At 43.1% G+C, this 24,014-nt stretch overlaps 1 protein-coding gene across 2 annotated transcripts in view; it reads left to right on the forward strand.

Moving 5' to 3' along the window:
* The first annotated feature begins 323 nt into the window (after window positions 1-323).
* PANX2 (pannexin 2) overlaps window positions 324-24,014 on the forward strand; it is a 65,422-nt gene continuing 41,731 nt past the window's right edge. Inside the window, exons 1-2 of one of the 2 annotated variants that reach the window (XM_075599839.1) lie at window positions 324-964; window positions 1,369-1,703. In XM_075599839.1, the coding sequence (XP_075455954.1) occupies window positions 1,478-1,703 (226 nt within the window). In that variant the 5' untranslated portion in view covers window positions 324-964; window positions 1,369-1,477. Of the gene's footprint in view, window positions 965-1,368; window positions 1,704-24,014 lie in introns of those variants that run through there. The other variant, XM_075599840.1, reaches the window with a different exon arrangement.

The raw sequence follows: 24,014 nt of genomic DNA on the forward strand, positions 1-24,014 counted from the left end.
TGCCTAAATGAGTATTGTTCCAGAGGATACACCCCAGGCTTTCACTGGCGGAGGCTCAGGCCTCCTGTGAGCCTAACAGGTAAAGCACCACACCTGGTAATACATATCGATTCCCCACATGGTCCCGGTCTCCCTCTAATTTCCTCACTGTCCTTACTGTGAGGTGTGCTGTGTACATACAGAACTATATAAAAGAATAATAATGAGCGTTGGACCGTATGTCAGAAGTGAAATGGATAACTAATACAGTATACACGTTTTAAAATATCAATACAAATGTGTTTGTCATTTTTAATTAAATGAAAGTGAAATGATAAATCGACAAAGGAGAACAAAGTCGCATCTTTTCAACGCCTTTCAGAAAGAGACAAACGCGTATCGATTAGTAGTATAAATGTTACAATGAGAATTCCCAGCACAGAGACATTGAATGAAAATTTGAGATTATCTCCATTGTCCAATTACTTAATGTGGTAACATAGGGAGTTTAGCAAAAGCAGCAAGCACAATTTGGAGGACATAGCCTTTCTGATTATGTCACCAGGAGGAAGGGAAATGCAGCGCACATACTGTTGTATAGAGCAGTGGAGCTTGCAATGCTACACCAAAGCTTGAGACCCCTCCTCCTTTCTGTAGCCTGCAGTAAATGAAATTGCTCCCTCTCTCTCTCCTTCCCTGATCATATGGATTCCCATTTACTTCCCATTCTCCCACCAGCTGCGTGACCTTTGTGTTTTTAATTGTGTTGCATTGAGGTTGCAGGTCGGTGTACATGGAATATTCCAGCTATCTTTCAGCACTAGGAACTGGTTTCCAGGCGAATGACAATCTCACCTCATTCAGCCTCTTTGAAAGATTGCCTGGTTTGCAGTGACATCAAATGTAAGTTTTCGGACTGGCTGAAATCTGTAGATGGCAGCTGTCTTGCTCATCATGTTCTTGGAACTCAGGGACCAGTCAGCAGGTAAAATACATTTGAATATATCTATGCAACTGAGATTGCTCAGCTCTGTGTTTTAGTTGCACTATGCTATTGTAAGACTGCAGCTGAATGCAGATGTTTCTTTAGTGACTGCTTTGTATAATTATATATTGCATTTTACATGCCTGGGGAAGTTAATGAAATGCATTGTTCACATTTTATTTATAAATACATTTACTTTACGCTGCCTTTTACAGAACTAAATGTAAAAAGGCAAATATTTTCAATAAAAGAAATATAATCAACTACAACGGCCACTACATTGGATTACGAAACGCGTCACTAAAGCTGGTGTTATATATTACGTGAAGGATATCACTGTTTTTATTGGACTTACATCCTTGTCTTTTTCTTTACATGCTTTGGTCGTGTGTCTGCCTCTGCAGACTAGTCTTCTTCCGGAGATCCATCAGCGTTCCCCTCAGTGACCAGTGATAACATAATAAGTAAAAGCAGAAGAGGGACGCCTAGGGTGAACGTGAATCTCCAACGCTTATGCAACATATCATTGATAACCATCCAGACATGGCCACTGCTCTGCTGGCTGGAGAGAAGCTGAAGGAACTGATCCTGCCTGGGCAGCAGGATGACAGAGCAGGGTCACTGGCAGCGCTGTTGGTGCAGCTGAAGCTTGAGCTTCCATTTGACCGAGTGGTTACCATTGGCACTGTCCTCATTCCCATCCTCCTTGTCACCTTGGTCTTCACAAAGAACTTTGCTGGTAAGTGAAGCATACATTTCAGGCTTTCTATACAGAATTACAGCCACGTGACCACTATATGAATTAAAAGGTTATTGACTAAAACACTAACAAATAAGTAACCCTTTCATGGTCAGAGTGGCAAGCAACGTATTGCTGACTTGTCTGGCAGTGCAAGGGTTACGAGAGAAAATAACTGCAGTAACACCTTCTAGTGATCTCTTTATACTATACTCCAGCACTATATTTTCTGTTTCTGCTTGTAAGAAGACATGAGCTATACGATTTCAAATGGGGAATAGGCAGAGGGGAAAAAAACCATTGTCGAAAAAAATCTTCTTCAGTCATTTGATTGCCTGCATTTCTTGATAAAGGGGTAGAGATTGATGCTTTCATGACGATTGTTTAATTTCAATTCCCAACATGAGCGAGTGTCATTACTGTATTATTGAATAGATGACACATCTACATTTCTTGTATGCATAATGTAAGCGCACTTAAAAAAGGGGCCACCAAAATGGTTTAATGGCAACGACCCGTTTAATCTCTTGGCTGCGCAGCACCCAGGGGCCCTTATGACATTCAGGGAGCGTCATGCGCTATGCGTCATCAGCAGGATAACCGCAACCTTGTGATGACTAGTCAAGCTATCATTCCAAAGCCACTCAAAGCGTTAAGAGGTTCGATCTGGGTGATTGATGCCATATATATATATATATATATATATATATATATATATATATATATATACCAAAATCTGACACCCATAAGTATTTTGGAATATTTCTAAAAGTTTGTTTACAAAACATAATGCACTTAGATATCAGAGGGGTTTGATTTCCTGTGGCTATTCCCTTCTGTGTGGTGTATCGGTTACTGTTTATCAAGAGTTTGCACAGACAAACAAAAACAACCCTTCTCTTTTAACTTGTCTGGCCAACTAATAAGGACAGGATGGGATAAGGGTAAAAAAAAAAAAAAACACTTGATTGACAAATATTCTGCTGTTGAAAGGCCCATAATTTTTTTTTTGTGTGTGTGTTCTTAATTTCAAAAGAAACAAGAGCAGCCAAACCTTTGCTTTTAATGTGGTTACATTTGTTGAAGGAACCCAATTAGATTGCTGAATTGTTGTTGTTTTTTAGCAGCACCGTGGGACTGACCCATTATGTGCCAAAATGCATCTACCCTACATCAAAATGTGACTAAATTACCTCAAAATACAAAGGGAGATTGTTTAACAAAGTCTCTCAGCTGCAAAACAAGGGCAACAAACTGCCCCAGATTTATAGTATCAAGGAAACCAATAAGAGCTTCTCCTTGAATAAATCTGTGCAATATTTGTGCCCCGGTTTTGCAGTTGGAAGACTTTGATAAATAGCCCCTGAGCTATCAAGGATATGTATAGGATCTGTATTTGCAATTAAATGCTGTGTCCTATGTGATATCACTATCATTATTGATCGCTTTGCTACTACTTTTTCAGTGGAACAGAGTGCCACATTGTCCCCTCAAGGTTACTGTATAAAGCGTAATGCAGAAGAAACTGCTCAGAGCCTTATATTATTCAAAAGCAAGCAGCATACAGTATACAATGTGTTCTTAATGTGGACACTAGGATTTGTTTTAATAAGTAAGGAGTTTATAATCCAGTCTTCTGTTAATGTATTTTTTATATAGAGCATACTGCGTATTCTGCCCATATCTACCAGCCAGTGCCCAATGGCAGAGATTCACTAAGTGCCGACGGGGGACATCGCACCCCGATACTGCCATTCAAGTCAGTGGCAGCAAACGCCAGATTAGGGTGTGATACCCTCCACTAACACTTAGTAACTCCCCCCACCCCTCCCACCCCCCAAATTACTTTTTGGCCTGAAAATCTTCCAGTGTAATGTTGCTGTTAGAAGCACAGAGAGATGAGATGACTTGCCCAAGGTCAAATGTAGCTGGTGCTTGTTTTGAACCAGATGAGATGACTTGCCCAAGGTCAAATGTAGCTGGTGCTTGTTTTGAACCAGATGAGATGACTTGCCCAAGGTCAAATGTAGCTGGTGCTTGTTTTGAACCAGGGTCTCTGATTTTAGTGGCTGTTGTGGTCCGGGGCATGGAATTTCATTCATCAATTCCACTTAATACCCCTTATTTAATCCCTTTTAGTGCTAGACACATCTTCAGGATAACTTAAAACATATTTTATATGAAAATGTAGTGCTTTAAAGACTATATACCAGTGAAGCAGGTAGTATAAATTTGTGCTAAACAAAATATCTCTGCATGTATTCAATAGACAATACCAGGGTGTTATGGTAAATGTGTATAGTAGGGACATTGGAGCTACTGAAATGCTTTGTTAAATAGATGAGTTTTGAAACAGGCTTTGAAGGTGAAGAGAGAAGGTGCTTGGCGGTTATTGAGGGGAAGGGCATTCCAGAGGTGTGGGTTAGTAAGGGAAAAAGGTTTCAGATGGGAAAGGCTTTCGATACAAAAGGGGCAGATAGAAGATGTCCTTGTGCAGAATGCAATAGGCAAGCAGGGATATAACGAGACATTAGGACTGAGATATAAGAAGAGAATCAGAGGCAGATTTAAGAGAGAGTGGAGTGATTCTAGGAGCAGTGTTTAATGTGGATTGTAATGTAGGGGCAAAAGGTGAGAGCAGGGCCGGCTGGGATTATCGTTGGGTTCGGTGCAGGGGCAATTGTTGGGCCTCTTACATTGTCCGACGCGGCATCTCCTCAGACGACACAGCGTCATGATGTCGTGGCTCCATGATGTCATGGCAATCCGGCATCAAGTTGTCATGTCATTGTGACGTCATGGCAACGTAAAGCCATTTGACGTTGTGGCATCATGAAACCAGGATCCTGCAGGAGGAGATGTCGCCTGTCAAGGTAAGAGATATTTATAGAGGCCCCTTGCTCTCCCCTGGCAGTCAGTTATATTGTTGTGGGGAAGAGCGGGGGGGGGCATCTGTAACCGCGGTGCTCGGTGTGATGGCACTGATGGAACCACCATCAATTCGGCCCTGAGTGAGAGGCAGGAAGGCCAGATAGTAGCAGGTTACAATATTTAAGACAGGAGCGAATGAGGCCATGCATTACAATTTTAGCAGTAGAGCTACAAAGGAAAGGTATCTTCACAATGTTTCGGACAAAAAAATCTAAAGGGTTTATCAATAGTATGAATGTGAGAGAAGAATGTGAGTCAAATATAACACCTAAGCAGCATGGTTGTGTTACTGGGTTTATGATAGAGCTGACAAGAATACTGGAAAAAGGGCAATAGAACAAGGCTTAGGCTGTGATTATATATGGACAGGACATCCCTGCTTCAGCGTCTTTCATTCTTCTTTCTGGGATTAAGACCCAGTCAGTCCCAGCAGACTCCGTGACCACCATCCAGCGGGCCTAGGGGACTGTGCCGGCCTCTTCTTAGCTGGGGAGCTCTCTCTCTCCTTCCCTTTCTGGAGAAAAGCAGTCTCTCTCTGTGCAGCCATTTCCTGACTTTTAACTCCCTGTGCAATCAGGAGTCTAGCCTGCTCAATTAGTTGCAGCTGTAGCAAGCTTCTATAGAGGACTTTAACCTCCTACACTCTGGAAAGTCCACTAGCTGCACGTTTCCATGACCTAGAGACAATGATTGTATATATGTATGTATGTATATATATATATATATATATATATATATATATATATATATATATATATATATATATATATATATATATATATATATATATATATATATATATTCAAAAAAACAACCCCCAAAAATGTGTGACCAGTACTGTTGCCTTAATGTGGACGGCTTATGTAACACAGGTGAATTTTCCCACACCTTTTTTCTCAGGAGGCGTTTCAGGGCATTACTCAGTGCAGCAATTCTTTTTTTGCAAATTGCATTTTTTGTTTTTCTTTTTTTGAAGGGGGTGGGGTGTAAGATATATATATATATATATATATATATCACTAAAAAGTGCAGATTTTCTTTTTATTTCAGGGAAATATCAGTGAAAACTAATATTTCCAGCAGTTAATGATCAAAATTATGACATTTGTGTTGACTGCTTTCGAAATACTCACAGATGACTGCGACTTTGGCATTCCTGCAGCCTTCTATCTCCAATATACTGTAAAATAGTAGCTAGGAACCTCCCCTATAGCTCCAGACGTAAGGAACCCTGGCCTGGACCAGACATCAATACAGTATGTCATTTTATCCCAGGCAAGTCCGAGTCATTTGTAATATATTCAGGATGTATATATCTTCCAGGGTCAAACATTTCTTACATTAGCATGTTCCTCAAAATTACAAAACCTCTTAATTTTACTCCGAGATGTCACATGTCACAGAGTTGGTGGATGTTTGTGACGGTAACAATAGAGAAAATAACACAGAATTGAATACATTTCATTTATAATTCTCTTTATTTTGACACTTTTCAAATCGCAAAGTTCCAAAAGCATAGCCAAGTAGGGGCAACAGATTTATGTTTAGGGGTGTATGACCCTCTTATCAGTTTAATGATCAAAAATGCGTGTCACCATCAATGAAACCCCTGGGTATCATAGGCAAATATAGTTTATAATTAATATTGATTTAAAAAAAATCCAAGTTGTCCTTTAGTGTTCTAACAGTAACAAAGGAAAATAAAAATGAAGAATCATGTATAGGCAGGATTCCACTTATGAGATTAACCTAGATAAGTACTTTAAGTAATGATATATTTGGAAGGTTATAGTCTGTATTTGTTGCATGGGGGAATAACAATTTAAATCCAAGCTTTCCATCTGCCCTGCTGCAAGAGGCTGATTAATAATTCACAGCTGATCCCATTCTTCTACTATCAGAGCCCTTCCCAGCCTCTCTTGCAAGCTAGAAAAATCAGAATCCTCTATCCATGCCGCCATCTCTACTCTGTTCTCCTTCATATACCCAGCGCTGCCCATGGTAAAATAGGTAGGAAAAGCCAGTTAGATTGTGACAAAAATCTTTATTTCCTACTTCTATACACATGCAGGAAACATAGTTATCGCTAGTTTTACATTGTAGGTATACACTTAGCATACCCTAAGTAATACTTACAGTACTAATGTTCACATCCACATTGGTATCATTTATTGCTTCCCTGGTTATTTGTTATGAAGGGTCAGGGCATATTTCTGTAGCTAATTACTTCCCAGGATTGGTATACGAACATTAGAATGCATACCATGTTAATGTAATACAGGCATAAGAACACAAGTCATAAAAAGTAAACACTGACAAAAAGGAGTCCTTTTCCCGACAAGCTTAAAATCTATATGGTGTGTTGTTAAAGTGACAGTATGAGTAACAGTATGTATGTCAAGTTCTGGTGTGTTTGTTAAGGCCTGTATTGTTATTCTGTTCTCCATCATGTTATATATTTACCAAGAAATATGCACTGAGGTGTGGTGAAGACCATCATCCTGCCTGACAGACAATTCAAAATGACAAGGACTTCATTAAAAACATAAAAAGGTAGCACCAGAGGTTTTAAAAAAACAAAACATATTTATTAAGCAAGACAAAGGCCCATATTTAGTAAGTGGTTCAATACCATAAGACTCCTTTCGGGACTCGTAGGTGTTTGATGGCAGAGCATCACTTAGTAAATATGGGCCAATATCTATAGGTACATGTACAATGTTTTGACTTGTTTTTTTAACCCTGTAGAAGGGGACGGTGCCCCTAAAAACACTGTGGAGGTCTGTGTATAGAGGCAAAAGTAGAGCAATTCTCGGGCAAAAAAAGCACACCATATGTAGTAAAGAAAAATTCCCATTCAAAGCAATGGGATGTATTTGTTTGATACATCTGGTGTAGGTTTTTGTGCCAGTATTGCTCCACGTTTACCTTAATACAAAGGGGCACAGATAGCAAGTGCCGAGACTGGTTAACTCCCCTTGACTTGAATGGGAGTAAACACTGGAACGAGGTGCGATAACCCATACTTGATGTACACTATATGCCCCATACACCCCTGTGCATGTTTCCTTGTTGTTTATTTGTTAATATTCTGGACTGCTTCTAATTATTCAGAAACTTTGCTTTTTAGCAGAAAATTGATCTCTACTTTCCCCTGGGCGAGTTGTCTTAACTACAAATGTAAATCAATGGAGGGTTCAGAGGCTTGCCAAATTTCCATCCCCATTGTCCCTGAAAGGATTTGCTCATCATTGGCGAGTAAGTGCACTGGAATGTAGTACAGAGGGACAGGCAGAGAGAGACCTTCAAATTTAGTAGTGTCTTCAGTTACATATACATCCCCTCAAATGTCCCTTCAAATAAATTAGGGAGACATGCCTGTGCCGAAAAAGGAGCAATCTGATGTACTTGGCGGGGAGATATTTAAATATACTTGAATCTTACCTGGCCTCTGTAAGTCATAGCCCTCAGTATATATTATTATTATTACTTTATACTTGACGTCTGTTCAAGCTTACAAACAACAAAATAGATATCACTTGGAGGTATGCTAGTAGTAGACAGTGATGGGTTGCTAGCCATCAGGTGGTTTAGCTCACACTACTAGAGCTGCGCCCTAGAAAATCAGGGGTTTTGGGTTCTAGTCCTGTTGGGTCTGACATCCTTATTTTCATTAGGTTGGTGCTTTAGGCTTATCAACTCTATATACTGTAGTTGATATGAAAATCCTTTTAAGAAGTATGTAATGGGACTCATTTAAATATACTTTGCATAGCCATTAGTATATCTCCCAGCCGAGTGCCTCAGCACAGGTGTGTCTCCCTAATTTATTTGGAGGGACGTTTGAGGCGATATATGTACAACTGAAGACACTATTAAATTTGAGATCTGCATTCCAAATTGGGAAAATGTTTTGCCCGTGTCTACTTGTGCGCATATTCGCATGCTTCCGACAGGTCTGTAAACCTGCCTTTCCCCATTATCTTTGACCATGCCATACTTCCCCTGTGGCCAAGGATTCTGGGTAATTGCATGCAAATGAGCACACAGCGTGTCACCTTTTGTATCTTGTCCATTTTTACCTGGATCCCTACAAGCTTGTGCTTGCCGTATTACACAGCTTTTACAGCACAGCCTAGGTTAAAGAAGTGCATTGCAAGTATCCCTACTCACAGACGGCTGTTTACAAATATTTAAGAGTAGAAACAGATCACTCATCATATGCGCTCCAGTCAAGAACACACAGCACACAACTACTTGTATAAACATACAGAAGGAAACTGGTCTGTATCAGCTGAAGCAGCAAATATTAACGGCTAGAATGTATTAAATGCTGCTAAGCCATAAAGCACCCCCTGAAGCATTTTAATGAATAGAGTATAAAGTGCCGTATAGTTTAGCATCACTTAATAAATCTGGACGTCAACCCTGAGTTTGAAATTAATTAAAAATGTATATAAAAATACTGGTCAAATGAAACAAAAATACGAAGGCGATCTGCACATGATGTTTTTCATGATACAAAGCCAATTCCATAGAGCAATATTTTTCAACCAGGGTTCCTAGGCACGCTTGGGTTCCCCGGGCATCATTAAAGGGATCCCTGCAGTTTTCAGGTAATTTGAAAATTGTACCAAATACAGAAGAATTTACAATGTATCTGATATCAGACGCGCTATTAGAGATGGTTGTGGTTCCTTACAATGCATCTGATCTCAGACACGCTATTAGAGAGGGTTGGGGTTCCTTACAATGCATCTGATCTCAGATGCACTATTAGAGAGGGTTGGGGTTCCTTACAATTCATCTGATCTCAGACGCGCTATTAGAGAGGGTTGGGGTACCTTACAATGTATCTGATCTCAGACGCGCTATTAGAGAGGGTTGTGGTTCCTTACAATGCATCTGATCTCAGACACGCTATTAGAGAGGGTTGGGGTTCCTTACAATGCATCTGATCTCAGATGCACTATTAGAGAGGGTTGGGGTTCCTTACAATACATCAGATCTCAGACGCGCTAATAGAGAGGGTTGGGGTTACTTACTATCCATCTGATCTTAAACAAACTATTGGCGGGCTGAGGTTCCGCAGAATTTTACATTGGGATCCTTAACCAAAAAAAAGGTTGGAAACCACTTCCGTACAGGGAGTAGTTAGTGAAACAGATGAGAATCTGCATTCTCTTACTGTCCTGTGTACTTTGATGGATTCAGGTAAAACATTCCCAGAGGTCAATTTTCAAGATCCGAAATAGACAGTTTAAACTAAAAATCAGTGAGTTAAAATGTCTACAGGTTAAAAGTGGGGGCTATTAAAATGTAGAATAGACAGCTGTGTTGATACATTTGGGGGCATTTAACTCTCTCACTCTCTGGCTCTCTGACTCCCTCACTATCTATATACATACAGTGGTGAGAAAAAGTTTGTGAACCCCAATGATAATTATGGAAGTTCCATAGTTTTTCCATGATAACCTTCTTGAATCACAACCAGTCTTTTCTTAAATATCCAATAGGGTTTATATTAACCAATTACATGTCTTTTGAAACAAAATAATATGTGAATTAGACAAACAACAAGTAATTAAGAGTAAGGGTATGTGCAAAAGTAAGCAAACCCCTGCTTTTATCAGCTAAATTGAAGGCGATAATTAGAATCCGGTGTTTAAATAATTAAGTAGATCTTCAGGTGTGAGTTTGGGAGGCACTAACCTATATAAAGATCAGAAACTTTGTGACTTTGGTCTTCACCCTAGAGTTGTTGGAAACACGTCATGCCACGATCAAAAGAAAATTCTGAGGACCTCAGAAAAGCAGTTATTGATGCTCATCAGTCTTGAAAGTGTTACAAAACAATTTCTAAGGATTTAGGTGTCTTCACCAATCCACTCAGACAGCTAGTCTACAAATGGATTAAGTTCAAGACCACAGTCACTCTATCCAGGAGCAGTCTTCCTACCAAAATGTCTCCAAGAAAAAACTGGCAAATCATCCACAAAGTCACAAAGAACCACAGAGTAACATTAAAAGATCAGCAGGCCACTCTAGCCTTGGCTAATGTGAGTGTTCATGACTCAACTATCAGAAAAAGACTGAACAAGAATGATGTAGCCAAAGAGCACATAGATGAACCACAAGACTTTTGGAACAATGTTCTCTGGCCAGATGAGTCAAAGGTAGAACTTTTTGGTCTCAATGAGAAACGTTGTTTGGCGAATACCAAACACTACATTCGAATGGAGGAACCTCATCCCAACCGTCAAGCATGGTGGTGAGAGTGTGAGGGTTTGAGGATGCTTTGCTGCCTAAGGACCTGGATGGCTTGCCATCATTGACAGAACGATGAATTCTGCATTGTATCTGAAGATTCTAGACGAGAATGTCAGACCATCCGTCCGTGAGCTGAAGTTGAACCGAAAGTGAGTCATACAGCAAGACAATGATTCTAAAAATTCAAGCAAATCTACAAAAGAATGGCGCAGAAGAAGATATTCCGCGTTTTTGAATGGCCTAGTCATAATCCGGACCTAAACTCCATCAAAATGAAGTGAGTGGTCCATGCAAGAAGCACACAAATATCACTTAGTTGAAGCAGTTCTATAAGGAGGAATGGGCCAAAATTCCTCAAAGCCGATGTGAGACACTGACCAGCAGTTACAGGAAAGCATAGTTGAAGTCATTGCTGCTCAAGGGGGTGCCACCAGGTACTGAATCTAAGGCTGAGTCCCCGCTGGCGCTGAGCGCGCTCCTGCTTGGAGAGCGCTCCAAGCTTGAGCTCCGGGTGTCCTGGCATTTACGCACGCGTTTTCTAAAAACTAACCAAAATAATTTTGTCCGACACATACAGAAGGGGTTTTAGCCATTGGAGAGCAGTAGAGGCAAATGTCCAGAAAAGAGACGGCATTGAGCAGTGTAGGCGGCATAGACAAGTTAGGGCTGCTGTATATTAGATGGAAGAGTATGGAATCTTGAATGAGACAATCAGAACATTGTCATTAATATACAAATCAGCAGAGAATTATGAGGAGGATCTAGATGGTATTTCTTGTACTTGATACTTATTTTGATTCTTATATATTCTTTTATTTCACTCCTAACATAATATAATGGCGTACCACAAACCTCCAAAGACTGTATTTGACAGCTTGAAGCTTCATTACGCCATATTACTATGTTGCAAGATTTTATATAACACATTTTAGTTAATAAAATGTGAGCAGCAGAGCGTTGTTTAAATACTTTGTAACACAAAAGTAATATGAAACATTTTGTACCCACTAAATCTTGAAAATCACTGCACAGATGTGTAAAACAATGTGTGACCATATCTTCTGCTCTATTTTCCAACCTATAGTTGGGCTGCAATAATGCAGTAACCTATGACTAATGTACCATGATCACTCGTAAGAAGAACATTTCATAACTTGCCTTTTGATTGTCTTCTTAAAATTTCAGTTTTCACTTTCGTCACTTTACTACATATACATGTGACAAAAATGTAATTGTGTGTGGTCAACATTTCAAATCTTTTTTGTTTTCCCAATGGGACTCAAAGCGCTTCACAATTACAGTACATAGTCCCTGCCCACATGAGCTTACAATCTATCTTTTTGGGAGATAAAGCGACAAGGTTACAAGGAGCTGACACCAGAAATTGAACCAGGTTCCCTTGATTAAAACTCAGTAACATTGTTTCAGAATAAGTGTCTTTAGCTACTGAGCCACAATGGAAGAACAGGGGGATAAAAAGAAAAAAAATAAGAAGCCCAAAATAAGGACAGATTTCTGCATGTGCGTGTAGCTGCTGCCTGATTAATCAGGCTGGACTCCTGAGTGAATGAGGAAGTGTTTTAAAAGACACAGGAAGCTGCCAGACAGAGAGAGATTGCTGTCCCAGAGAAGGGGACAGAGAAAGTGCTCCCCAGATAAAGAAGGAAGGCTGGACCCACTGGACGGTGGTCGCAGGGTCTGCGGGTATTGCCTGGGTCATTAATCCCAGGAAGAAGGAAGGACGACAGACCGTGCTGAAGCAGGACGTCTGCTCCAAAGGACTAACAGATAAGCAAAACACTTTATTATTGTGTGCAGAGACTGTATACATTGTTGCCTATGCCAGGGCATGTTTTGGGGGTGGGAACCAGCTTAGCTGACCATCCAACTAGTGAGGGTGAAAGCTACGGTGTAGTTGGCATTCCCTAAAGGGAATAGGTGATCTTTTTATGTTTTGTTTGGACTTAAAGGGACGGTGGGCCTGTTGGTGTATGATTTAATCCCTGTAAATAAACCCCATATAGAGAAATAGTGTTTCCGGCCTTGAATTGGGAGAAAAGAGACTGCAACGTGGTGTGGGCATCACAATATATATATATATATATATATATATATATATATATATATATATATATATATATATATATATATATATATAATCTAACAAGAGAAAGAAAACAGCGCTAACACAAAAATCTGATAATGAATGAAATAAAATATACCACAAAATGAACAGAGTCCAATCCGAAGTGTTCAGACACAAAATGTCATCAAAATCCTTTTTAGTGGGAGTGTGAAATCGAAAGCCAGTTGAGTAATTGATGAGGGCGGCTGCTGGATCCAAAGGAGAATCACTCCCAGTTAACTATGTAGAAAAGAAAAAAGGACAAAAAGCGCAGCCCCTAGTGCAATAACCTCCAGGACATAGAATAAAATTATTTAATAAAATAGATGTGTGATAAAAGTGCACACTTACAAGATGGATAAAGAATAAATTCAAATAAAGGTTTCTTTGGTACACTGTGTTATTAGCCGGGTGACAGGGAGGAGAGGCATCCGCCAATACTCACACCTCTGCAGACCTGTAGAGCACCGCCAGGACACTGTAGGTAGCAATAGCAGACTGTGCCAATAAGAAACGATGTCAGGATCTTTCAAAGTAGTGTAGGGTCCAACAGATCTATTCCCCACGGTGTACCACCTCAGTAAACATCCCATATTTAGTGTCCACAATGATCTCAAGACACCACGTAATCAACGTGGTGACGTCAGTCCTATGCGTTACGTCGGTCTAAGCCGACTTCGTCAGGTCTAAGCCGATCACGTGGTGTCTTGAGATCATTGTGGACACTAAATATGGGATGTTTACTGAGGTGGTACACTGTGGTGAATAGATCTGTTGGACCCTACACTACTTTGAAAGATCCTGACATCGTTTCTTATCGGCACAGTCTGCTATTGCTACCTACAGTGTCCTGGCGGTGCTCTATGGGTCTGCAGAGGTGGGAGTATTGGCGGAGGCCTCTCCTCCCTGTCACCCGGCTAATCACACAGTGTACCAAAGAAACCTTTATGTGAATTTATTCTTTATCCATCTTGTAAGTGTGCACTTTTGTCACACATCTATTTTATTAAATAATTTTATTCTGTGTCCTGGAGGTTATTGCACTAGGGCAGGGGTCGTGAAACCGCGGCTCGCGAGCCACTTGCGGCTCTTTGGGCAAGTCCGTGCGGCTCTCCCCTCAGTTTTGAAATTGAGGGGCAGGCGCGATGCGGGAGCAAAATGGCGGCGATTCCCCTGCGGTCCCGGCGCGCGCATGCGCAGGTCCCCAAACGTGGGACGGAGGGGGAAGTACCAGCTCTTCTTTCTGCGGCCCCTCCCCCCCGCTCCCAACGTGGGACGGAGGGGGAAGTACCAGGTAATCATGCGGCCTGCTTCCCCCTGCTTCCCCCCGCGGCCAGCTTCCCGTGCCCACCTCCCGTGCCCCCCCCCCCCCCCCCAAGCGCACCTCCCGCACCCCCAAGCCCACCTCCCCTCCCGGGCAGCTGCCGCAAGGGATATCAGGGGCAGGAGGGGAAAGAGTCCGGCTGCAACCTGCACCCACCCGGTCAAGGTAAGTCACTGTCACCCACCCAGTCACTGTCACCCACCACCCAGTCACTGTCACCCACCCAGTCACTGTCACCCAGTCTGTCTCCCATCCACCCAGTCACGTCACTGTCAGTCACTGTCTCCCACCCAGGCACTGTCACTGTCAGTCACTGTCTCCCACCCAGTCACTGTCACTGTCAGTCACTGTCTCTCACCCACCCAGTCATTGTCACTGTCAGTCACTGTCTCCCACCCACCCAGTCACTGTCACTGTCAGTCACTGTCACCCACCCACCCAGTCACTGTCACCCAGTCTGTCTCCCACCCACCCAGTCACTGTCACTGTCAGTCACTGTTTCCGACCCACCCAGTCACTGTCACTCACTGTCACCCACCCACCCATTCACTGTCAGTCACTGTCACCCACCCAGTCACTGTCAGTCACTGTCACCCACCCAGTCACTGTCAGTCACTGTCACCCACCCAGTCACTGTCCGTCGCTGTCAGTCACTGTCACCCACCCAGTCACTGTCAGTCACTGTCACCCACCCACCCAGTCACTGTCACCCACCCAGTCACTGTCAGTCACTGTCACCCTCCCACCCAGTCACTGTCACCCACCCACTGTCACTCACTGTCACCCACCCAGTCACTGTCACCCACCCAGTCACTGTCACCCACCCACCATCATTCACCCACTGTCATTCACCCACCCACCCACCGTCATTCACCCACCCACCCACCCTCATTCACCCACCCAGGCAGGCAGTCACATGTCTTTTGTTGAAAATATAAAAATAAATAGGTTGCATTGTAATGTTTTTTTCTGTATCACAATAAGAAAACAGTTAAGTAAAAGTTGCGCGTTAAAAGATATTTTTTCGTGGTAGGTGCGCTATGGGTTCGGGGGTGGGGGGTACGCTATGGGTTCGGGGGGGGGGCTGCTCCTTTCATTTGTCCCGGGCCCCATGGTTTCTGTTGGCGGCCCTGGGGGGGAGGGGGGTGGAGCAGCCTGATGTGATGAGGGGGAATAATGATGGGGGGACAGCCTGATGTGATGAGGGGGAATAATGATGGGGGGACAGCCTGATGTGATGAGGGGGAATAATGATGGGGGGACAGCCTGATGTGATGAGGGGGAATAATGATGGGGGGACAGCCTGATATGATGAGGGGGAATAATGATGGGGGGACAGCCTGATGTGATGAGGGGGAATAATGATGGGGGGACAGCCTGATGTGATGAGGGGGAATAATGATGGGGGGACAGCCTGATGTGATGAGGGGGAATAATGATGGGGGGACAGCCTCATGTGATGAGGGGGAATAATGATGGGGGGACAGCCTGATGTGATGAGGGGGAATAATGATGGGGGGACAGCCTGATGTGATGAGGGGGAATAATGATGGGGGGACAGCCTGATGTGATGAGGGGGAATAATGATGGGGGGACAGCCTGATGTGATGACGGTTAAATCAACCGTATTTGTAAAAATATATTTATGGCTCTTTGTAAAATTCTAAATCGCCGTGCTACTCATATTTGGCTCTTTTTGACTAAGAGTTTGATGACCCCTGCACTAGGGGGTGCGCTTTTTGTCCTTTTTTCTTTTCTACATATATATATATATACAGGCAGTCCTCGGTTATCCGACGCAATGCGTTACTCAAAATGGCGTCGGATAGCGAAGCGTCGTAAAGCGAAACCCGTTTTCCCATAGGAACACTGTTTAAATCAAACGTTCCGTTCCTGAAGGCATTTTTAATGCTAAAATACACAAAATATTTTACTCAAACAATAAGATTATGCTGCACACACATACATTATGATGTAAATATTATATTTATTGAATCCAGATCTGTATAATAAAACTGTTAGACATGTTTAAAGGCATAAATACCCCACTAAACCCTCACACAGACTTATCTGGATGATTTCCCTGACTGCAGCTTTCTGATTTACATAATGTTGCAACTTTGCAAAGCGTCGTAAGAGCGTCGGATAAGCCATTTTGGCGTCGTAAAACCGGCCATAGGGATGCATTGGACAGCGTCGGATAAGCCATTCGTCGTAAAGCGAAGCGTCGTAAAACGAGGACTTACTGTATATGTAATATTTCCATTTGCTATATATATATATATATATATATATATATATATATATATATATATATATATATCAAATGGAAATATTACTGTATGCTCATTTGCATGTCTTAGACAGGTCTGCAATCCCCGCCTTTCACCATTATCACCCAGCATACAGCATTTCCACTGCAGCCAGTTTTTTGGGTGATAATGGTGAAAGGTAGGGTTGCAGATTAAGACTTGCAAATGAGCATACAGTAATATTTCCATTTGCTATATGCTTTACTGTGGAGGGTTTTTGTCACTTTTTTACCCACCATAACCTTAATAATGTGTATGTATATATATATATATATATATATATATATATATATATATATATATATATAATCAGCGAAAGCAAACTTACAAAAAGCACACGGGCATACCAAGAGAGTGTAAACAATGATTTTATTATAGTGGGTTAAATACAAGGGCCGAAAATTAAAAGAGGAGCGGGACTCACATCTACCAGACATGTATACCTAGAGGCAAAGGTACAACAGTGAAGCAAATTTCAACACCAGATTCAAAAAACACAAGAAGCTCCAAGTTGAGCATACATGTGTATCATATGCACACACTGCAGGTTAGTGCACATCCAGCAAAAAATCACTTGTTGTTTATAAACAGATAGCTGCAGAAAGTGGAGGCATGAACAGCACACATATCAATGTATATATACATCACCACTTAAAGCATCGGTGTCAAGAACAAATATAAATAAAGAATGACCATAGCCTTTTGTCAGGAAAGAACGGTTGGGGTCCCTGTGGAGTGGGTATCTGTTTATAAACAACAAGTGATTTTTTGCTGGATGTGCACTAACCTGCAGTGTGTGCATATGATACACATGTATGCTCAACTTGGAGCTTCTGTTGTTTTTTGAATCTGGTGTTGAAATTTGCTTCACTGTTGTACCTTTGCCTCTAGGTATACATGTCTGGTAGATGTGAGTCCCGCTCCTCTTTTAATTTTCGGCCCTTGTTTTTAACCCACTATAATAAATTCATTGTTTACACTCTCTTGGTTTGCCCGTGTGCTTTTTGTAAGGTTGCTTTCTCTGTTGCTATATAATTATTTCAACCCTTAGCACCACTGTCTAGTACTATTACTAGGGTGACCAGGTGTCCCGGTTTAGCCGGGACAGTCCCGTTTTAGCCGGGACAGTCCCGTTTTTTTAACCTCTGTCCCGGTTTTTTAGTCTCTACCCGGCTGCCCTGCATCCTGTAAAATGTTCTGTTTTTTTATGGCTGTTCCGCTTTTGACCATCAGAGCAGAGGGGGCAGCAGAGACTAGACAATGCATGGTGGAGAGCAGGGGCCGGGTCTGAACTGCGGAGCCCAGCAGTGAGACACGGAAGTGTCAGTGAGAACTTCCGGTGTCTGCTGCCAGGGCTCAAGATGGCTTCCCCCACCCATGCAGGTATGGTCCAGAATGGGACACACTCACTCACACAATGGGGGGGGGGGGAGGGGACAGAGAGGCACAGGCACAGCATGAGGAGAGGCAGAGAGAGAGACACACAAGCACAGCATGAGGAGAGGCAGATAAAGAGAGAGAGAGAGACACACAGGCACAGCATGGGGAGAAGCAGAGAGAGAGAGAGACACACAGGCATAGCATGGGAAGAGACAGAGAGAGGCACAGGCACAGCATGGAGAGAGGCACAGGCACAGGATGGGGAGAGACAGTGTGGGGAGAGAGGCACAGCATGGGGAGAGGGGCACAGCATGGGAAGAGGGGCACAGAGTGTGGGGGGGAGAGAGAGACACAAAGAATGGGGGGAGAGAGACAGAATGGGGGGGAGACAGAGAATGGGGAAGAGAGACAGAGAATGGAGGGGAAAGAGACAGAAAATGGAGGAGAGACAGAGAAAGGGGGGGGGGAGAGACACACAGAATGGGGTGGGGGAGAGAGAGACAGAAAGAGAATGGGGGGAGAGAGAATGGGGGGGAGCATGGAGGGTAGAGAGAGAGAATGGGGGGGAGAGAGAGCCGAGAATGGGGGGGGTGAGAGAGAGAATGGGGGGGGGAGAGAGAATGGGAGAGAGAGGGAATGGGGGGAAGGGAGGGGGGACAGAATGGGGAGAGAGAGAGAGAATGGGAAGAGAGCATGGGGGAGGAGAGAGAGAGAGAATGGGGAGGAGAGAGAGAGAATGGGGGAAGAGGGAGAATGGATGGGAGAGAGAGAATGGGGAAGGAGAGAGAGAGAATGGGGTAGGAGAGAATGGGGGGGTGAGAGAGAGAATGGGGGGTTTCACAGAATTGGGGAAGACACAGAGAAGGGAGGGAGACAGAGAATGGGGGAGAGAGACAGAATGGAGGGGAGAGGGAGAGACAGAGAATGAGGGAGGGGAGAGAGAGAGACAGAGAATGGGGGGGAGAGAGAGACAGAGAATGGGGGGGAGAGAGAGACAGAGAATGGGGGGGGGGAGGGAGAGACAGAGAATGGGGGGGGAGAGAGACAGAAAATGGAGGAGAGACAGAGAATGGGGGAGGGGAGAGAGAGACAGAGAATGGGGGGGAGAGAGAGACAGAGAATGGGGGGAGAGAGAGAATGGGGGGGAGAGAGACAGAGAATGGGGGGAGAGAGACAGAAAATGGAGGAGACACAGAATGGGGGAGAGGAGAGGGAGAGAATGGGGGAGAGGGAGAGAATGGGGGGAGAGAGAATGGGGGGAGACACAGAGAATGGGGGAAGACACAGAGAATGGGGGGATTGAGACAGAGAATGGGGGGGGAGAGAGAGAATGGGGGGAGACAGAGAATGGGGGGATTGAGACAGAGAATGGAGGGGAGAGAGAGAGACAGAGAGAATGGGGGGGAGAGAAACAGAAAATGGAGGAGAGAGATAGAGATAAAGAATGGGGAGAGAGAGAGAGAGAGACAGAGAATGGGGGGAGGGAGAGAAACAGAATGGAGGGGAGAGAGAGACAGAGAATGGGGGGGAAAGGCACAGAGAATGGGGGAGAGAGAGAGACACAGAATGGGGGGAGAGAGAGAGACACAGAATGGGGGGGAGAGAGACAGAAAATGGAGGCGAGAGATAGAGACAAAGAATGGGGAGAGAGAGAGAGACAGAGAATGGGGGGAGGGAGAGAAACAGAATGGAGGGGAGAGAGAGACAGAATGAGGGGAGAGAGAGACAGAATGGGGGGAGGGAGAGAGACAGAATGGAGGGGAGAGAGAGAGACAGAGAATGGGGGGAAAGGCACAGAGAATGGGGGAGAGAGAGAGACACAGAATGGGGGGAGAGAGAGAGACACAGAATGGGGGGGAGAGAGACAGAAAATGGAGGAGAGACACAGAATGAGAGGGGAGGGTGGGGAGGGGAGAGGAGAGAGGGAGGAGAGAGGAGAGGGGAGGGGAGAGGGGAGAGGAGAGGGGGGAAAGAGGGAGAGAATTGGGGGAGAGAGGGAGAGAATTGGGAGAGAGAGGGATAGAATTGGAAGAGCACAGCCAGGTCGAAACAGTGGTCTGTGGGTGGTTTTCTGGGTATGCACCTTAACCCTGGCTGTGCTCAAAGCTGTGACCATGCAGAAAGCTTAAGCCTATAGGGAACCATGTTAAAAATGTTTTTTGAAGCAAAAAGTGGCACTGCGTGCTCATTTGCATGTCATTTCCCAGAATCCCTTGCTGCAGTGGAAGTGCTGTGTGCTGGGTGATAATGGTGAAGGGCGGGGTTGCAGACCTGCCTTAGACATGCAGATGAGCATACAGTTATATTTACATATTTGCATATTTGCTTTGCAATGGAGGGATTTTATCACTTTTTTTACTCACCATAACTTAACTCAGTATTATATATATAGATAGATAGATAGATAGATAGATAGATAGATAGATTAGATTTATATCTTTAAGGATGTCTGCACCTCCTTCTGTGATAGGCTGAACGGCCTGTTACTCACCCAAGGGCCGCCAATGAGGCTGCATGTACCTCCCCCTCTGTGATAGGCTGATCGGCCTGTCACTCACCCAGGGCAACCAATGAGTCTGCACACACAGTAAAACAGGGAGTGCAAAGGGAGGGGAGCAGAGAGTGCAAAGAGGAGCAGGGCATGATGGAAGAGAGAGTTGGGAAGAGGGGACAAGAGACAGCAAAGCATTACAGGAAGGGGTGCAAACAAAGTAACCTTTCAGATCGCCTAGATTGATGTATATTACGCCGGGTACAGCTAGTATATATATTCTCTTTTTTAGTGTTAACATTGCATACATATCTGTACATGTTACAGTTGTCAGTGTTTGTTATATCAATACATAGGGAAATAAGGTCACTTTACCAGCAGTATAGGGAACTTGCCCAGTTGATCTTAATGGAATCTCACCTTGCAGGTTGCGATTTATTCAAATTGTTTTATAAGACTAGCACACTGTAAAAAAATAGACTATTCAGCACTTTGATTTGATCTATTTTTTTTCTGCTTTAACTCATATGATACATATTTAATTTGTAAGCATAAAAAACAATAGCTGCCATTCTTTACCTTCTAAAATAACCTAAATTAATAAAAAATAAAATTCCTCTGGAGAAGCCCTCCCAGGTCATATAATATAATTTTCATAGATCTCTCTGAGTGTCTGCTTGCAAGAATATGCTCTATTGTTTTTAGATGAAAACATCACTATCTAATTCCTTAGTATTGTGCTGTGGAATACTCAGTGGCATATTTAACAAATAATATAATCATGTTGACACTAATAACACCTGATCCCTTACATAGCAATCACCTGTGAACATGAAGGGGCTACATATATCAGCTAGCATTATCCCACTTCCTTTGAGTTACTTGGTATGAAGGGTCTATCATACTGTACATATTGGTTATTTTGTTTATGGCTAAACTCCCACAACAATCTGTTTCATTGTACTTTACTCAATTGTTCAGTATTCCATTGTGATGGAACCAAATCTCAATAAACATCAATGATACGTTTAGAATGAAACCAAAGCTTTTAACAAAGCTTTTATTTAGAACAAAGTTATTTCAAAACTAAGCTTGATTGTTAATTGAACACTCTTCTGTTACAGAGTTCTGAATTGGACTTTAGTGCATTAACCTCAATTTGTGAGACGAATTGCACCATTGTGTATTGCAAGACCCTATGTGCTTAAGAGTTCAACTATGTAATGGACTACATATCTGCAACAATGCTCTGCTGCTTTGAGTAAGAACTATATTTACTAATCGTAACGAATAGCTACTACGTTGTTTTGTTTCTGATGTTACAATGAAACATCCACAATATAGCGCTTGATGTCACCTGCGGAATGGGCCAATATTTTTTTAATTTATTCATCACAATAGAAAAAAATGTAAAATGTACATGTAACGGGATTTATTGTCATCTTGCTATTATTATGATTATCTTTTATTCATGTAGCGCCAACATATACCGACTGCAGTGCATTGTGGACTAAGAACAAGACATACAATTCTTACAGCATAAAACATAATGAAACAGTAGGAAATGAGGTCCCTGTTCCGAGGAGCATGCCATCTAAAAGGAATGGGAGAGTGAGGAAACACGGATAGGTCGGTGTATAAAGCCAGCCAGCATGGTATTAACCATGGCCCTAGTGTTAGGAGAGTATTGAGAAGAGTTTTTGTGCATTTGTGGATGGGTAGGCAAGGCAGCTGAAACGGAGATGAAATTCATGGCTATAAAGAGTCATGTTGTACTAGGGAGGGGGATAGAGAAAGGTTACACATTGTAATAGTGGGATGGGAGCAGGTGGGTGGGGGGGAAGAGATGTAGTAAAGAGAATGGAGAAGAGAACAGTAAGGGTGCAAATGTGAGATATACTGTACAGATGTAGCAGGCGTGGGTACAATAGCACGTTATCCACGCTCCTTTTTAACGTGCGGCTGATGAATACACAATGGTGTCTGCTCCCGCTGGCGCATTAATGTGTCCTGCTGCAATGCACCAGCGGCAGCATTAAAAGCTGGGACAATCAGGAGTCATTGTTTAAAGTTTCAGAGTCAAATATATACTAGTGCAAAAGCAACTAGCTGCAAACGACTTGCTCCCATTGGCCACCGCCTTAGGCTGCGTCCAGGGTGAAGGGAAGAGCGGAGTGAGCAGGCTAATGCTGGCGCTCATGAGCAGTGACGTCACCTGCATGTAAGCAGGAGACAAATCTTGTCCTGCTATTGGAAATTTGCAAGCACGGGGGCGTCAGTGGGACGGGGGGGCGTGTCAGTGGGATGGAGGCATGTCAGTGGGACATGGGGGGTGCATCTATTGCAGTAAAATATATATATATATAATCCAATGCACAGCCGGCATACCAATTGCAAGTAAATACATTTTGGTGCTTATCCCATAAAGCAATAACAGACCATACGATACCGGTTGCAACACGACATCAAGGGACAGCACGCAGGTAAGTAAATCATACATTTTCTATATTTGATAGAATACACAAAAACCGACGTTTCGGTCCCCCAGTGGGACCTTTCCCCAGTGGACCTTTCCCCAGTGGAACCTTTCTCAGAAACGTCTGTCAGGACGCGTAAATGTTCCGTATTTTTGGGGGGAGGTGGATGGTGGGGGATGCCTGCTGCAGAGGAGTACAATGGTGGCGGAAGAGGTGGGCAGGGGTGGAGCCCGCCCCAGCGGTCTATCCCGGAAATTGATTACAACGTCCTGTGTCTGCCGCCAGGACTGGCTCCGTTTCATGCTACAGGTAAGACGGAGCTTTTTTTTTTTAATGTACCTAAACCAAGGAGTTGTCCTGGATTTCCTAGGACCGTCCCAGTTCCTGAGATATTTGTAGTTTTTTTGTGCCAGTGTGAGAAACAAAAAAAAAGACAAATATAGTTGCAGGGTCACCAATAGAAAGTCGCAATGTCCTCTCCAGTGAAATTGCAGCTCTCCATTGGCTACCGCAGTCATATTGTGTCGACTGGGCAAATATTATTGCCTAGTGGAGAAACTATATTATCCCACGGGTACCCGAGGGATCCCAAGAGGGTCGTGACACTGCCAATCGACCCACTGGTTCAGGTAATATAAAGAAAATAATAAAATATCCTGCAAAAAAGACAAAGTTGTCAACCGCTACTTTACATTTCTTGCTGTAGAGAAACCCTTCTGTGACATAATTTGCACATAATGGCTGAAATAATGTACATAGAAAAAGGTAGATCTAATCCATTCACCTGCTACAAATGTTACAAGATTTTAGCTATGGTGCAAGAGAGGAGATAACATAATACAGACAAATTGATCCCAAAAGGATCAGAGAGATCCTCCAAGAATTGCACTCTGTAGCACTGGGGAACTAATATACTAACAGGTAGGTCCTGCAGATCATTAGACTGCTTTGGCTCTTTTAGGACTACTAGGATGAATTCCATTCTTTGAACTATATTACAC

Source organism: Ascaphus truei, chromosome 5 (assembly GCF_040206685.1).
Source record: "Ascaphus truei isolate aAscTru1 chromosome 5, aAscTru1.hap1, whole genome shotgun sequence".
Taxonomy (NCBI): Eukaryota; Metazoa; Chordata; class Amphibia; order Anura; family Ascaphidae; genus Ascaphus; species Ascaphus truei.